The following is a 17,554-nucleotide window of genomic DNA, read 5'->3' as shown; positions in this document are numbered from 1 at the left end:
AAAATTTATTTATCCAGATTGTCTTCTTTTCTTACCTCCACCACTGATCCCAGGTCTCTGACATAGTCTCTCTCAGTCTCCACCAGCTCCAGAAGTACATAACTGAGAGAAAGAACACACAGAAATTGTCACGTAAGACGAATGCAACGCTCAGCTGTGGATGAATATCAGAAATGCTCCATATAAGCACACGAATGAGGACAAACATCATTTACTGTCTGGGTTCAAGCAGCTTTTATTTATAAAAACACCAACAGGACTTATAACTCACTGTCTTCTCTTGAGGAAGCCAGATTTGCGCTCGTCCACCTCGTCGATGGGTGAGGAGGAGGAGAGGAGGGAGTTGTCGGAGGGATTGAGAGAGGGAGAGCTGCTGTCACCTTGCTCCACCAACAGAGAACTGGGACGGTCTTCCAGTGACTGAATTAAAGAATTAAGAAATTAAGAGGCAGAAAAATATGTTCCACTTACTTATCTTTATCGAAATGAAGCATAATATACGTGGAGGCCAGTCTGCATGAGTATACTGGGGATATTCGCCAGCGTGCAGTGCCCATTTGTTGGAACAGAGGACAGCTGGGATAGTTAGTCACAGTTTTGACAGATGACTTGCTGGCAATGATGCCATTCTCTGTCACTAACACCAGAAAGAAAGCGTGCGCTTGTATCTACATCTATTAAAATTGTTCTGTGTGCAAGTGGGCCTCATTTACAAGTATTTGTGAGTGTTTATGAAATCCATCTCACCATCTTGCTCTTCACCAGTTCTTCGATGGCACTGACCAGTTCAGCCGCACTGGGTGTCTCTGAGCTACTGGGACGGCCAGACAGCCGAGATGCAGACTGAAAGAGAGAGAAGAAATGGAAGGAATAAAGAAAACTAACGGTTAATCTTCAAGACACTGTGAATGGAGAACTTTTAGGTGTGCATGCATACAGGAGTCATACATTCTTAGAGACTTGAGCTCACCATTGTCGTGATTTGGACCTCGATATTCCACATGTCCAAATAAAGACTTGGTTTGTGTGATCTCCCTAATAAAAGGGTTAATTGGGAGCCAACTTGGAGCCAATCACAGACTATATTCTTGGGAAAACAGGGGTTATGAGGTGGGTTTAGGTCAGGGGGAAACTGTGATTGGAGTGCTCTTCAAGCACACGCGCCATAATTGGTCGAAAAAATACTCCATTGGACGGAAAGTTTGCCTCTGCTACAGAGCTTAGTCGGAGGCACAAAGGGCAGGGCGAGATTTAAACGATCCACAATGCACAACCATTTAATGTCACAGACATTTTGCTACTGCAAAGACATGTAAATGGATTCACTTCAGCAAAAAAAGAAGAAAAAAAAGAAGAAAAAACATGCAGAGGGAATTTAATTAGACAGAAAGGAAAGAAAGGAAAAATCTAGATAGGATCATTTAGAGGGTTTCACATGGACAGATAGGGAAACTGGGACAGAAGAGAAGCAGAACAGAAATCAACATAATGCTGAAGGAGGGAACATGCAACCATTAAGAAAATAGGAGAAAACAGGCAGAGTTATTAGTGCCAAAATAAAGTTAAGCTGTTATTTTAAGCTGTGAGTGGAGGAGCAAGTTAAAAATCTTGCTGCCTATGAGTCATGTGGATTAATAACAGAACAAATACAAACAGAAATAAACAAAGAAAAAGCTCAAATATTTGTCCACTTTATGCTGTTCAATCTATCTTACTGTCTCTCTTGCTGATGCACATGATGAGCTGTTGTGTGTACATCATATATTTATGACTGCGTCTCGATTGCTCTGCATGTCCCCACCTTGTCATCCTGAGAGTCGGGCTGAAGCAGGCTGTGTTGCTGAATGGCCATTGGGGGAGGCAGCGGGACAGCGTCCGCCCCCTCTTCTCCTTCCTCCTCACCGCAGCTCTGCATGCCCGATGAGGAAGACTTGGACAGGGTGCCGCTGCTCAGCCCCTCATTGCGCATACGCTGGAGAGAAATAAAGAACAAGTGGTAGTTCAGAGTCAGACATGGTCACAGTTATTCAGCATTACGGTGCGTCGTCTTACTTCTTCCAGGGTCTCATCTTGTGGAGTGGCGGCGCTGTCGTCAGAGTCCTTCTGCGAGCCGGGCATCGCGTCCATGTTCTTCCTCGTGCCATCGCGGTTCTTCTTATGCTTGTGGGCGAGCTTTTTGACGTGGCCGTCGGCTTTACCGGAGCTGAGCCGCCGAACCGGACTCGTCAGCCACTTCCTTAGTGTGTTTCCAGGACGTTTGGGACCTGGGGAGCTGTGAGGACCCAGCGTTTGGCTGGAGCCGGGCTGCAGGGCGTCATTGCTGGATACGGACAAGGTGTCTGAATGGACAGAGGAAAGAGAACGAAGCACATCCAGTGTTACTCAAACGAAACGCAAAGAACATGCAACCATTAAAGAAAAAAACAAACTTTTTTCAGTTTTACACTGACTGGCAGATCTTTCAAATCAGGGACTAACAATGGACAGCTAATCCATGTGATTAATGCTATCTGATTGTGCTGTTGTGAAGGTTTGTTTACATCACACATGCTTTTACACTGGCACAAACTCGTCCTGGAATATGCAAGTATGACCCAAATCAAATCTGTTGAATTTTTGCTCATTGCAAAAATCATACATATTCATGTTAAGATGTTAAGTGTCACCAACTCATCTATTTCTGCATTAAACAAAACTCTATGCATATGTAACATAGCCTAGAGGCAGAGAGAAGAAAAAAATAAAGTCAATATATGTTAAAGATAACTGTGGATGTGTTTGTTTGTGCTCTGTGCAGGAGGCAGGATGGCCTCCTCCCCCTCTCACAGTGATGACGGTTCCTCGGGGAATCTGTAGGAGGAAAGCTCTTTTTCTTCGACTAGAAATGGAGCGGTGAGAAAATAACGCAGTATAAAGGGATGCTTGAGGCTTTGTCTGAGTACTTCAAACATACAGCCATCTGTCTGTCTCACCTGTCTCTGCTCATTTACTCTTACTTATCTCCCTCTAAGCTTAATTTGTTTGCCCTTGTATCACCCTTTATCATTCACTGCACTACCATCCTCCTCTTTAGCTTCCTTTGCTCTCGCTGAAAATGCTGATGGGAGACTCACAAGTCTGACAACTAAACAAGCTTCTGACAATCTCTGAGCAATCTCAGGATGAGGGTGGATATCCTCAAGCAGTTCAACCGAGGGTAACAACCTGATTTAAAAGTTTTTCTCGATCTGCTCATTTCATGAGAGAAAGAAAAACAAAAACCACAAGCAGTGGATACCACAGAATACATTATGTTAATTAATTGAAATTAATTACACTGCTGCACAGTTTGTCAGCCACGGTGGACATGTACTGTTGGACACACTTTCATCCCAAGATTGTTTTATACTATGTTTTTTTTTCTCTATTTGGCCAAATTATTATCAATCACCATGTCAGCTACAATTTTTATGCACGACGGAGAGCTGTAGTTATAGAAAAATTATGAAAGCATCCCCAGTGCATGCAAACATCGTATAATAATAACATAAAATTAGGGATTTTAAACTATACTGTTTTTTTAATCTTAGAAATAATCTAAATGGACAAAAGTACTGGGGCCACAACACATCACACCTACAGGAGCTGTTCAGCCATGCCAAGAAGCTCCCGGTGCAATTTCTCTGCTGATGTTAATGCCAGAGGAGGCTTCAAACTTAGTTATTGAGACAGCAATAAGTGACTGATAGAGGCTTTTACACACTATGCGCCTCAGCACTTAATGACCGCGATCTGATACTTTGTGGTTAAGCTGCTGTGGCTTCTAAATGTTTCCGCTTTACAAGCTGATCTAGGACAAAAGAGTGACTTCTTGTCGCATCCTCTTTCTGTACCACAATTCACTGAGCTCTTTAGAATGACCCATTTGTTCACATATGTGCGGTAAAGGGACAGAAAAGACCTGAATTCAAAGATTACGAGAGTGTGGGACCCAAAACTTGTTTCCATTTTCAAAGTCTGACCTTTCAGAACAATAGGGGTGGGGGAAAAAATCGATACTGTGTAGTATCGTGATATTTTGTTTGCTAATAATGTATCGATACAGGGACAGCAGAAATCGATATTTTGTTACAAACAATTTTTTCTCTGAAGTCAACATGCTCTGGAGTCAGAGCATGTTGACTTCAGAGCATGTTGACTTCAGAGCATGTTGATCCTTTTTCTGAGCAAGAATCCTGACATTCCTTCACTGTCCAAATGTGTTTAACTTTTTTTTTTGGCAGCAATAAACATGACAGTTTACTTATTTTAATTTAAGACATGTTTAATTTTAATTAAGTTTAAAACTTTTTTATTTAATGTAAAATTATAGTTTTTTTAAATTTACTTTCAAATTCGTCAGTTGCTGAATGGGCTGCATAGTTTTCATAAATTGCATAGTTCAGAATAGCTATAATTGTACCAGATGGTTGCATTCAGTTAAGTTGGACTAGACTGTAATACAAACCATTCAAGTTTGTCAACAATAAAACTGACTGAAATGAGAGAAAGACTGAGTGTGAGACTTTGATATTAGATAAAATGAATATTGATAAACTTTACCTTTATGTGCAGAATTTAAATATCGCAAAATATTTTAAAAAATCGCAATAATATCGTATCGTGCGTTAAGTATTCTGATAATATCGTATCGCGAGTTGTATGCTGATTCCCACCTCTACAGAACAATGCCTCATTTCTTCATGCTTTTATCACTGCCAATTTAGACTAATAAACAGCACTTATTCTTTTTTTTGTTGAATTTAGAAAACAAGCAAACAAACGAACAAACAAAATGAACTACAGTGACACTGCACTGGCTCTCTGTACCTTATAGAACCCGTTTGTTTCGTTCCCCTCTACATGAGAGACTTCATTTCCTTTTATGTTTCAGCCAGATCACTGCTGGTCCATCACTGCTTTTCAGCAGTGAAACCACCTACTGATTTAACCCCTCATACAGGCTTTCAATATATTTCAAAAAACAATTTAACACCGGTCTGTTAAATGAAGCGCTTGTTATATTATACCCATAGTTTTATTCATGTTAAAGTCTTTGTTTTAAATCCTATTTTGCCCTCTGTTTTTATTACACTGATTTCTTTAGATTAGAGAGATTAGATAGAACTTTATTAATCCCTCGGGTGGGTTCCTCTGGGAAATTCGATTTCCAAAAAAGCACAGCACCGACAGAAGTTACAGAGTTACAGAATATTATATTATATTATATTATATATATATATATATATATATATATATATATATATATATATATATATATATATATATATATATATATATATATATATATATATATACACACACACACACACACACACACACACACACATATATATATATATAAATACAGAGACAATATAAATAAAATATACGAAGGGGATAAATAGAATAAATAGGAATAAAAAATAAAAATACAAGTGAATTGCACATTTCAAGTATTGAGTCTATTGCACCGTTGACTATTTACATAAGTATTGCACAAAAGGTATTGCACAGTGAGGTGAAGAGGCACTACAGCTTAGTTGTTCCCCCCTCCTTTGTCCTCCTGTTTCCCCTCCCTCTCCCCTCCAGAGAGGAGTTAAACAGTCTGATGGCGTGTGGGACAAAGGAGTTTTTAAGTCTGTTAGTTCTTGTCTTTGGGAGAAGCAACCTGTCACTGAACAGACTCTTCTGGTTGTTAATGGCCGTGTGCAGAGGATGCCTGGCATTGTCCATAATGTCCATCAGTTTCTTTAATGTCCTTTTCTCTGCCACTGTCACCAGAGTGTCCAGCTTCATGCCGACCACAGAGCTAGCCTTCCTGATCAGTTTCTCCAGCCTGGATGAGTCCTTCTTTGCTGTGCTGCTCCCCCAGCACACCACAGCATAGAAAAGTACTCCAGCAACCACCGACTGGTAAAACATCCTCAGGAGCTTCCTGCAGATGTTAAAAGACCTCAGCCTCCTGAGGAAGTACAGTCGGCTTTGGGCTTTTTTATACAGGTGCTCTGTGTTGCATGACCAGTCCAGTTTATTGTCCACCCACAGCCCGAGGTATTTGTACTTGTTGACCACCTCCACCTCCTCCCCCTCTATCTGAACCGGCAGTGGACCTGCTCTAGACCTCCCGAAGTCCACAACCAGTTCCTTAGTCTTTGAGGTGTTGAGTTGCAGGTGGTTTGTGTGACTCCATGCGACAAAGTTCCTCACCAGACTTCTGTACTCCTCTTCCTGATCATCCCAGATACACCCCATGATGGCCGTGTCGTCTGCAAACTTCTGAATGTGGCATAATTCAGAGTTGTAGCAGAAGTCAGAGGTGTACAGGGTGAAGAGAAGAGGGGACAGCACAGTTCCCTGTGGGGCTCCTGTGCTGCTGACCACTGTGTCAGACGTGATGTCCTTCAGCCTGACGTACTGTGGTCTGTCGGTGAAGTAGTCGGAGATCCAAGCGACCAGGCAGGGGTCCACCTCCATCCTGTTCAGTTTTTCCTGAAGCATACAGGGCCGGATGGTATTAAAGGCACTGGAAAAGTCAAGAAACAGGATCCTGACCGTGCCTTTTCCCCCATCCAGGTGTGAGTGGGCTCTGTGTAGGAGGTACAGGATGGCATCCTCCACTCCGACACCCGCCTTGTATGCAAACTGTAGTGGGTCCTAAGCATGTTGTACCTGTGGTCGGAGGAGGTTGAGGAAGAGCCGCTCTAGGGTCTTCATAAGATGTGACGTCAGTGCCACCGGTCGGAAGTCATTCAACTCATTGGGCCGGTTCTTTTTGGGGACCGGGACGATGCAGGATGTCTTCCATAGGGCGGGCACTCTCCCCAGTCGCAGACTGAGGTTGAAGACTCGTTGTAGCGGCTCCCCAAGTTCAGCAGCCCACGCCTTTAGCATCCTAGGACACACCTTGTCTGGGCCTGCTGCCTTTCTGGGGCGAAGCTTCCTCAGTTGTCTCCTGACCTGATCCACTGTGACACTGGGAGATGTTTGGGAGGAGGGGAGGGGGGGAGATGTCTTGCTGCTGAGAGAGGGATTGGAGGAGGGGGGTGTCATGGTGTCAGGAAGGGGGGGAAGCGAGGGAGGTAGGAGAGTGGGGATTGGACTCTGTAGTGAAGGTGAGGGTGAGGGTGGGGGGGTTGTGGGCTGGTCAAACCTGTTGAAGAAGTTGTTGAGTTCGTTTGCCTTCTCCACAGTCCCCCCCCACTGTGCTTTTCTTGGTGTTGTGGCCTGTGATGGTTTTCACACCATTCCAGACCTCCCTCATATTGTTCCTCTCCAACTTCTGCTCCACCTTCCTCCTGTAGGTGTCCTTTGCTTCCCTCAGGCAGCGTTTCACCACCCGCTGTGCTGCTTTCATCTCCTCCTTCACTTTGCTCCTGAAAGCCTTCTTCTTCATGTTGAGGACAGCTTTGACTTCCTGTGTTACCCACGGTTTGTTATTAGGATAACACCGTACCGTCTTAGCAGGGGCGACCGTGTCCACACAAAAGTTGAGATAGTCTGTAAGACAGTGTGTCGCCCCCTCTATGTCCTCACCATGTGGGCTCAGGAGCACATCCCAGTCTGTGGTGTCATAACAGTCCCTCAGAGCATCCTCCTTTTCTGGGGTCCATCTCTGGATGGAGCGCGTTGTGACCGGCTGCCTTTGGATGAGGGGTGTGTATTGTGGCTGTAGGTAAACCAGGTTGTGGTCTGTATGCATCTCTCACATTAGCATACAGTAGGTCAATTGTCCTGTTGCTCCTTGTGGGACAATTCACAAACTGGTGAAAAGCAGCCAGAGTAGAGTCCAGTGTGGCATGGTTAAAGTCTCCAGATATAATAATGAAAGCCTCGGGGTTTTGTGTCTGAAGTCTTGCTGTGACTGTGTGTATTTTCTCACAGGCAGCTGTTGCGTCGGCCCTCGGAGGGATGTAAACACACACACAGATCACATGACTGAACTCCCGAGGTAGATAATATGGCCGCAAGCTAACAGCTTGCAGCTCCAGGTCCGGACGGCATACCGAAACTTTAACGGAGACGTGTCCAGGGTTACAGTATCTGTTGTTAACGTAGACAATGAGTCCCCCACCTCTGCTTTTTCCGCTGGCCTGCGTGTCCCTATCGGCTCTCATGGATGTGAAACCGCATAGGTCTACGTTAGCCTGCGGCGTTAGCTCGGTTAGCCACGTCTCCGTGAAGATAAACAAGCTGCACTCACGGTATAGTCTGTGGTTGTTCAGAGCGCACAGTTCGTCAATCTTATTCTGTAGCGAGTTCACGTTGCCCATGATCACTGTCGGGATTGATGGTTTGAATCGCCTCCGGTGATCCGCTCTCCTCGCTCCAGCTCCAGCTTAAAGATCCTTGCTGTTAATACAGCGAGTTAAATTAAAGGCCGTTTCTTGATACAGGCGGTGATGACCTTTTCATTGTGGACACGACTTCCAGTGAGGAAGTGACTGCAAAAATATGTTTATTCATACAGGGGCGATGAGTCAGGACAACACACTCTCCTCCTACATCACTCTGCTTTAAATTGTTTGCATGAAAACACGATGAGCTTGAAAACAAACATCCAGAAAGGAGAACAGAGAGATGTTTTTCATCTTTTAGAAGTTATCTAGGTTTTACAGCTAGACTAAAGGCAAGGTTTAAAATACTCAAATTCAGTCATTAGAGCATTTAAAAAGGTGCAGCTGCAAAAGATTAAGGCACACGCCTGAGCCGAACGGCTTTTATGAATAGCAGGTGTGGAATTTCTGCCGTTCTTCATTGGACGATTTCACCCAGCCTGACTTAATGCAGCAACATGTGAATGTGTGGCCGTCATTAAGCCTCCAGAAGACTTTTCTTCTTACTTATAGAATGTGTTCTTACGTCACATGCAAAGGAATGAAGACAGCTCGGTTCCTCAACAACAAGAATCTCCCACATCAGGCACTGCAAAGGCTTTAAATCCATCTTTACTAAGATTCCTCGCACCATCTTCTTCTCACGGTAAAAATCTTTCAATATGGTGCACTTTGATGGCACAGAAATGAGAACACATGTTTTTTACAGGTTGCTTTCATTCTGTTCAAACATCTTGAAGGGATAGGAAGGGGAAACTTGGGACGCTTTGCAAATCAATATTTTCCACCCAAACACTCTATTTAAAGACAACAGGGGGTGTCGAAGATTTGTGTGTTTTGCTTGAGGGCAACTTCATCGCTTTTGTTGGCTCAAAAGTTTTACGTGCAACCTCGCTGGTTAGAGCAGATTTGTGGGGGAGCTTTGTAAAATGCTCTCCTCTAACAGATCCCCTGCAGTACTAAATGAAAACCAGTCACAATTGCTGGTTACAGTACTACCCTGGAATTTTTTAGTCACGGGTGCATTCACAGATCCTGTTTAAGGCTGTAATTCTGATGACTCAGAATACCTTTGTTGGTCTCCGAGGATTCCAAATCCCTCACTTAAGAGTTCTGAATCCTTCCCCAAATCATGTTTACATTTGATCCACTATTCATGCTAAAAGTTAAAACTACAGGTGCTGACTAGACCTTTGATTTATTAGTGTTTAATATCAGGAAGAGTGTAGGTAAATACCTGCATTAGACAACTGTTGTTCACTAATGGGAACCAGATGAGTCTTTGATACATGTTCACCCAGACTGATAAACTGTAGCAGTTAAATCAAATTTAACCCAAGCTAAAGTGATTAAGGTAACCGCTAAAATGATCACTGAACTGAGAGACCACACTGATCAGCTCCAGCACTTAGGTGAAAACTGCTGCTTTCACTAGGAAAGCACAGAGAATAACAATGGATTGGATTTATATAGCGCTTTTCAAGGCACCCAAAGCGCTTTACAATACCACTATTCATTCACTCTCACATTCATACACTGGTGGAGGCAGCTACAGTTGTAACCACAGACTGACAGAAGCGAGGCTGCCATTTCGCGCCATCGGCCCCTCTGGCCAACACCAGTAGGCAAGTATCAAATCAAATCACTTTTTATTGTCACATCACATGTGCAGGCACACTGGCACAGCACATGCGAGTGAAATTCTTGTGTGCGAGACCCACAAGCAACAGAGATGTGCAAACACAACAACACAAACGAGCAAAATACAAGAATGGCCAACCTGAAACTAATAAATATATGTACAATATATAATAGTGTATGCATTTCTGGATGTGTATACTAAATATTTTCCTACGTGTGTGTGTGTGTGTGTGTGTGTGTGTGTGTGTGTGTGTGTGTGTGTGTGTGTGTGTGTGTACACATTTTTACAAATTAAATAGTAAAAAAATAAAATAAAATAATAATAATAATAATAATAAAATATATAAAATATACAGAGTTGAATATGTGCAAAACAAGTGGCATTTATATACAGTGTGGAGTGCATAATGTTGAAGTTCCAGTAGTGAAGCTGAGGTGTCTATGACGTGTTCAGCAGTCTGATGGCCTGATGGAAAAAGCTGTCTCTCAGTCTGCTGGTACGGGACCGGATGCTGCAGAACCTCCTTCCTGATGGAAGCAGTCTGAACAGTTTATGGCTGGGGTGACTGGAGTCCTTGATGATCCTCCCCGCTTTCCTCAGGCACCGCTTCCTGTAGATGTCTTGGAGGGAGGGAAGCTCACCTCCAATTATCCGTTCAGAGCACCGCACTACTCGCTGGAGAGCTTTGCAGTTGTAGGCGGTGCTGTTGCCATACCAGGTGGTGATGCATCCAGTGAGGATGCTCTCAATGGCACAGCGATAGAAGGTCCTGAGGATGCGGGGGCTCATGCCGAATCTTTTCAGTCTCCTGAGAAAGAAGAGGCGCTGCTGCGCCTTCTTCACTGTTTTGTTTGTGTGTACTGACCACGTAAGATCCTCAGCCAGATGTACTCCAAGGAACCGGAAGCTGCTCACTCTCTCCACAGCAGCGCCGTTGATGGTGATGGGGGTGTGTACTTCTCTGCACCTCCGGAAGTCCACTATCAACTCCTTTGTCTTTGCGACGTTGAGGGTGAGATGGTTGTCTTGACACCAGTGGGTCAGGGCGCTGACCTCCTCCCTGTAAGCCGTCTCATCACCGTTGGTGATAAGACCCACCACTGTAGTGTCGTCCGCAAACTTCACAATGATGTTGGAGCTGTTAGTGGCTGTGCAGTCGTAGGTGTAGAGTGAGTACAGGAGAGGGCTCAGTACACACCCCTGTGGAGCACCAGTGTTCAGTGTGATGGGGGATGAGGTGATGCTGCCCAGTCTGACCACCTGGCGTCTGTCAGACAGGAAGCTAAGGATCCAGCTGCAGAGGGAGCTGCTCAGTCCTAGATCCTGCAGTTTCCTGTCCAGCTTCGAGGGAACGATGGTATTGAATGCTGAGCTGTAATCTACAAACAGCATCCTCACATACGTGTCTCTCTTCTCCAGGTGTGACAGGGCAGTGTGTAGTGTCAGGGCTATGGCATCATCAGTGGACCTGTTGTGGCGGTATGCAAACTGTAGAGGGTCCAGTGAGTCGGGTAGTGCAGAGCAGATGAAGTCCCTGACCAGCTTCTCGAAGCATTTGCTTACGATGGGGGTCAGGGCTACAGGTCGCCAGTCGTTCAATGAGGAGATGGTGGAGGATTTGGGTACAGGGACGATGGTGGCCATTTTGAAGCAGGCTGGGACTACAGACAGAGAGAGGGAAAGGTTGAAGATGTGCGTGAACACTCCAGCCAGCTGAGCCGCGCATGACCTGAGGACGCGGCCGGGAATCCCGTCCGGACCAGTAGCTTTGCGTGCGTTCACCTTCCTGAAGCACTTCCGCACATCCTCCTCAGACACAGTGTGCGCACTGACGTCATCCGCGGTGCGCACACTGTCCGGTCTCATGGTGTTCGCTGTGTCGAATCTAGCGTAGAATACGTTTAGATCCTCACACAGAGAGGCCGTGGTCTGCGGTGTGCTGGTTTTCCCTCTAAAGTCTGTGATCGTGTTTAGTCCCTGCCACATACTCCGAGGGTTGTCAAACTGTTGTTCCACCCTGTCCCTGTACTCACGTTTGGCTGCTTTGATCGTCTTCCGGAGTTGGTAATGTGCGTGTTTGTAGTCCGATGTGTTCGCGGAGGCAAAGGCGGTGCTCCGTGCCGCCAGTGCCGCGCGAACATCTCCGTTAATCCAGGGTTTTTGATTTGGGAAGGATTTAACTGTTCTGGATGGGACGACATCTTCCACGCATTTCCTGATAAATCCACAGACTGAGTCTGTGTATTCATCAATGTCTCTGGCGGCCACGTGAAACATTTCCCAGTCCGCGTGATCAAAACAGTCCCGCAGCGCAGACTCCGATTGGTCCGTCCAACAGTGCACCGCCCTCCGGGTTGGAGCTTCCTGTTTCAGCTTCTGCCTGTAGGCGGGCAGGAGCAGGATGGAGCAGTGATCTGATTGGCCGAATGGGGCGCGGGGGAGGGCTTTGTACGCATCCTGGAAAGAGGTGTAACAGTGGTCGAGTTGCCGGTTTCCACGTGTGTTGAAAAGGATGTGTTGATGGAGTTTTGGTGAGACTTTCTTCAGGTTTCCCTTATTAAAGTCTCCGGCTGTGATAAACGCTGCCTCTGGGTGTGCGGTTTCCTCGCTGCTGATCGCGCTGTACAGTTCCCTGAGTGCACGGTCAGTGTCGGCTTGTGGGGGAATGTAAACAGCCGTAATAATCACTGCTGTAAATTCCCTCGGTAGCCAGAATGGCCGGCACTTAATCATTAGGTACTCCAGGTCCGGTGAGCAGAAGTAGGGTAAAGTGTCTTGCCCAGGGACACAACGACCAGGACAGAGAGCCCAGGGATCGAACCGGCGACCTTCCGGTTACAGATGCGATTCCCAACCCCCTGAGCCACGGTTGCCCAGTGAGGACTTCTCATGAAGAGCAAATGGACTGTGGTTCCTGCAGACATGCGGTGGTTAACAAGCATGAGGTACAGCTACTTGTTTCATAGCCTCACCTTGATGTAATTCAAATAATAGCAAAAAATACTACTTTATAAAACAGTAGCAGTGAGGTAAAACTGTCTTCATAACTGCACTGGAATTTTATAGGTTTGCATATACATAAGCAGAGAATGGAATGTGCTGGTTATTTATTGTGATCAATATGCAGATATACAGTGTGCAAGATATTGTTTACATAAGTAGTAAGTGTGACGCTGTTGATTTTTCACTAGTCCCACCTGTCTCATGCTTAAAAATCTTCAAGCTTTGGCTTGATAAGTGTTAAGTGGCAAACTGAAGATGTTGATCTAACAGGAGTGTAAATGAAAGTGTGAGACACCTCTCGAACAGCTGGTCAGCCTCTCGCTCGTGGGGAAACAAACAGAGGGAAGTGGCAATTTGTTTGAAGCCTTCTTTTTAATTTTATTCTTTTACTGGCAATTATATTTAAATCCATCCATCCATCCATTCGCTTCCGCTTCTCCTTTTTCAGTGTCGCGGGGGGCGCTGGAGCCTATCCCAGCTGTCATAGGGCGAGAGGCGGGGTACACTCTGGACAGGTCGCCAGTCTGTCGCAGGGCCAACACACAGGGACAGACAACCATTCGCACTCACATTCACTCGCACATTCACACCTAGTGGCAATTTGGATTATCCAATTAACCTACCCCCACAAACTGCATGTCTTTGGAAGGTGGGAGGAAGCCGGAGTACCCGGAGGGAACCCACAAAGACACGGGGAGAACATGCTCCACACAGAAAGACCCCGGCCTGATGGTGGAATTGAACTCAGGACCTTCTTGCTGTGCGGCAACAGTGCTAACCACCTTGCCTATATATATATTTAAATCACAGAAATAAATCATGTTTTTTGTTCAAATGAGCTATAACTGCATTAACTGTATTATAGGCATCATCCTTGAAGACCTTTCAATTTTGCTGCTAAAAATAACACAGAATGTTCTACTGGCAGCGGGAGCAACAGTGTCCGCTTTAAAGAAGTTTGAGTTTTTCTATAACTTACATTTAGATATTTTTTCTTTATTGTATTATCATTAATTTTATTTTTGGATTTTAAAACGTACTCTTTTACAAAAAAAGCTGAAAAAAAATCTGGTTTAGCAGTTACAAGTTTGATTAATTGCTGACTTCTTAGAACAGTAAATGGCCTGTATTTGTATAGCGCTCTACTAGTCCCTAAGGACCCCAAAGCGCTTTACATATCCAGTCATCCACCCATTCACACACACATTCACACACTGGTGATGGCAAGCTACATTGTAGCCACAGCCACCCTGGGGCGCACTGAGAACAGTCCAGCCTGCAGGCTCATCCTTAGATACAGAAACAGGAATTCAGTTTCTTATTTGCCTAATAAATAACATAATAATATATAATAATATTTTTTTGCAGGTGGTCTAATAAATTGGTTAGGAAGTATACGTACATAGATGAGAAAAACTTAAAATGTATTCTACTTTCTTCATAATTCTGGCTAAACATACAAAACAACAGTACTTGTGATAGACTTCTCAATACTCCTATTCACTTTAACTTTGTGGGCTAATGTCCTTCAGAAGAACCCACCAGATGTTCTATCACATACGTAAGCATTATGTGATTTATCAGCAAGCTTCCGACACAATGTGACAACTCAGTCGATGCTCCTTTACGCTGCTGCAAAGAACATGCTAGATTTACAACTTTATGTGTGTTCTTGTGTCTCTAAGAATAAAAGTGGGGTAGGTGGAGGGGCTTTTGTACAACTGCAGTGATCCAAAAAAGCGCTGTAAGCCATAAACATCAGTTGGTGTGGCTGGGAACGTGCTTTTAGGGGCGGAGGTGCAGCGTGTGGGGAGAGCTCCAGGGGATTTTGGTAGATGATCTGAAAAAATGTGTACAACGCTAGAGAGGGCTTGCCACCAACAGCCACATTTAGGGAAGGGAGTGGTAATGGGATGAGAGACCACCCAGTGCACATTCTGGCAGAACTAGTGCATATTTGGGTGATTTGTAATGGTTTATCACACTGTATCTAGCAGACACCTGTGAAAACATTAAAAAGGAAAGGGATTCCATTGTTTAAGAGTCCTCATTCTCCCCTTCTCGTCAGTTTGACCTCAACAACACCCTCTGTCCATCTGTGAGCCCAACCTGGATTTCAACAGGAACGAAGACATAATCTTATCCTGGTGATTTTAGTGAATTTTAATATTTCATTATGTAACGATGCATTCACCAAATTACTTTTGCAGCTATAATGCCACCACATGATCGACAGATGAACTGTGAAATTGCAGCACAAAGCCCGTACAAAAATAGCTGATGCAAACCCAGCAAATAAGGACAAGCTGTCAAAACGACAAATGTAGAGTTGCAGTTGTTTCTTGCACAGCTGGAGCTTCAATGTCGCACTTTAGAGCAAAAAAAGACCCGTTTTAATGTCATAAGACCAGAAGCATAGTCTAATTGAGATCCTAATGTTATGCTTTCGTTACATTTTCACCAGAGGAACAAACAATAGCAGCAAGCCGCTAAACCAGAACAACTTAGCGCAACTTATCATTTGTGTTTTCCCAAGCACACTGCATAAGAAGCAAATCTAGCATTAACAGGATAAGAGGAAGCAATTTACTTTTGTCCTACACATGGCACCTACCCAGATCCAACAGCCAGAACTTGCAGTTGTCAGAGTGTTCTCCCTGCGCCGAATCCACAGAGTAAAAAGGGTTCAAAGACACTAAAGATTCAATTCCACGGGCCATGCTAGTGGAATATAAAACTCTGACTTGAAATATTTCCTTAGAGCATCTCCAAAGGTATGCCAAATGGCTTTAAGATCCTTTGAAAAAATCCCAGAATCTTTATAAATAACAATAAACCTGCAGTAACTACGTCGCTGAAATTCCAGGGAAAGTGTGAAGTCCAGTGTGAGAGAAAAGCAAAAGTCAAATGCAGCATTAGAGAGTAGGATGTTTTCTCTCTCTTTCTTTGTATCTCCATCCCTCCCTCTCTCCCTCCCTCACGAGTGGGCTGCTGTGAGGATATTGGGCAAACCTCCACTGTGCCTCTCTCGTTCCAAGGGGACGTCTGGAAACAGGCAGCATTTCTACCGTATTACCCTTTGTAGAAGCACCCACTCAGTTTGTGTGGGCGGGTGCATATTTTACAGGCATTAGGTCGCATACAACTTGTGCAGTATGCTTGGAACAAATATAGATTTGGTTATAAAATCGAACACAAATGAACAGCATAAAGCTTGGTTTAAAAAAGGAATATGTTTTCTATTAAGTTGTTCATCAAAAGTGTTGCGCGCACATTTCAGATTTTCTTTTTACATTTATTTAGTTTCTGAATGGCACTACTGACTATTTATCCAACACATAACTCTGTTTTTGGAGCGTCTTCATCTGAAACTGTGCTCTGTGCAGCCTTGAGCAGTTATGCAAGCTAGTCGCACAAAGACCTGCCTGTTTAACTATGAGTGTGTGTTTATGTGTATCTCTTTGGGCTTTAAACACACTCTCTGCTGTTAGGGCACACACAGGCACACACAGGCATACACAGGCACTCCGAGTGCTTATTCAATCAAATTAAGTTTCATTAAGTGGGTACTTTTGTATTTATTCCATCGCGAGGGGCAGTGCAGTCCACCTGCATGTCTGACAAATCTGTGATATTACATAGCAGGGACGCGCAGGCTTGTGCAACTGTCAGCAATTGGATCAGAGCCAGGAAAAACAAAAGAAACATATCATAAATCTGAATAACCGAAACTGCCAAGTGTACATTTTGTGGCTTAATTCATCTGCATGTGAAGCCTTCTATGGTACTCTGTCCCCTCAGATGCCTCAAACTGCCAGGAATTCTTAGTGGTGAGAAATTGCAGCTGTAGTCACTGGTTGTCTGCGAGGCTTCACTTCAGTTTATTTTTGTCACTGAACTGTTTGTTTCTTTTGGAGGATTTATAATGGCATTTTTCCTGAAAAATGATATGGCTTACTACCTTGCTAGAATTAACTGAAACCTTAAAAAGACTGAATCAGGGGTGTCAAACATAACCCCAAAGCCTGAGGGCCAAAATCGGCCTTGCAAAGACTATTCTGGCCCCGTAACCGGCTTTGAAAAGTGTGAAGGAGGACACAGATTTTGGACTTTTACTACAAGCAAACACCTCTCCCACCATCATTCATAGTACACCGAAGTCATTACGTAATAGAAAAGCAATTAAATGACTGAAAATGTTCCATTTTTTCAATATATACTATAGAAATTTTAGGATTTCAATGTGCTACCAGAAATTTTACACACTTAAGACCCAAAGAGTCATGTTGACGGATTTCTTTTTTAATTTCTAAATTAAAGTTTTAACAGAGAGTTATGCTTCTTTGACTTTTTACTTAAGCTCAAAGTGGAGTGTAGGAGGCCCACGATGTAAAATGTGTTTGACATTCCTGCTCAAAATAGTCTTGAAAACTCAAGGTTTCGACGAGCATAAGCTGATGATTAAATAAAATGCCTCCAAAGAACACTGGATGAAATGTCAGGGTGAATATCTATACACATTTTTACCTTTAACGTACAGTCTATGATTGTGAGA

The 17,554-nt window shown here is 44.1% G+C and overlaps 2 protein-coding genes across 6 annotated transcripts in view; both read right to left on the bottom strand.

Annotated features, from left to right (window-relative positions):
* The window catches only part of triob (trio Rho guanine nucleotide exchange factor b), a 116,041-nt gene that overhangs the window by 9,860 nt on the left and 88,627 nt on the right, over positions 1–17,554 (bottom strand). For all 5 annotated transcript variants that reach the window (XM_085422339.1, XM_085422344.1, XM_085422340.1 and 2 more), the window contains 5 exons: positions 2,053–2,339; positions 1,802–1,972; positions 748–843; positions 272–420; positions 36–102 (listed from right to left, as the gene is read on the bottom strand). In XM_085422339.1, the coding sequence (XP_085278465.1) occupies positions 36–102; positions 272–420; positions 748–843; positions 1,802–1,972; positions 2,053–2,339 (770 nt within the window). The remainder of the gene's footprint in view (positions 1–35; positions 103–271; positions 421–747; positions 844–1,801; positions 1,973–2,052; positions 2,340–17,554) is intronic.
* Positions 8,294–15,744, bottom strand: LOC146658638 (uncharacterized). Its single transcript, XM_085424124.1, has 3 exons — positions 15,614–15,744; positions 11,028–12,910; positions 8,294–8,370 (listed from the first exon to the last, which is right to left on the bottom strand). The coding sequence occupies exons 2-3, from the start codon at positions 12,727–12,729 to the stop codon at positions 8,294–8,296; spliced, it is 1,779 nt and encodes a 592-aa protein (XP_085280250.1). The 5' UTR covers positions 12,730–12,910; positions 15,614–15,744.

Source organism: Rhamphochromis longiceps, linkage group LG11 (genome assembly GCF_057381845.1).
Source record: "Rhamphochromis longiceps isolate RC_006_pf linkage group LG11, R_longiceps_female_GT1.1, whole genome shotgun sequence".
NCBI classification, from domain to species: Eukaryota; Metazoa; Chordata; class Actinopteri; order Cichliformes; family Cichlidae; genus Rhamphochromis; species Rhamphochromis longiceps.
The sequence above is the reverse complement of the archived record's forward strand: the minus strand, read 5'-3'. Positions and strand labels throughout refer to the sequence as shown.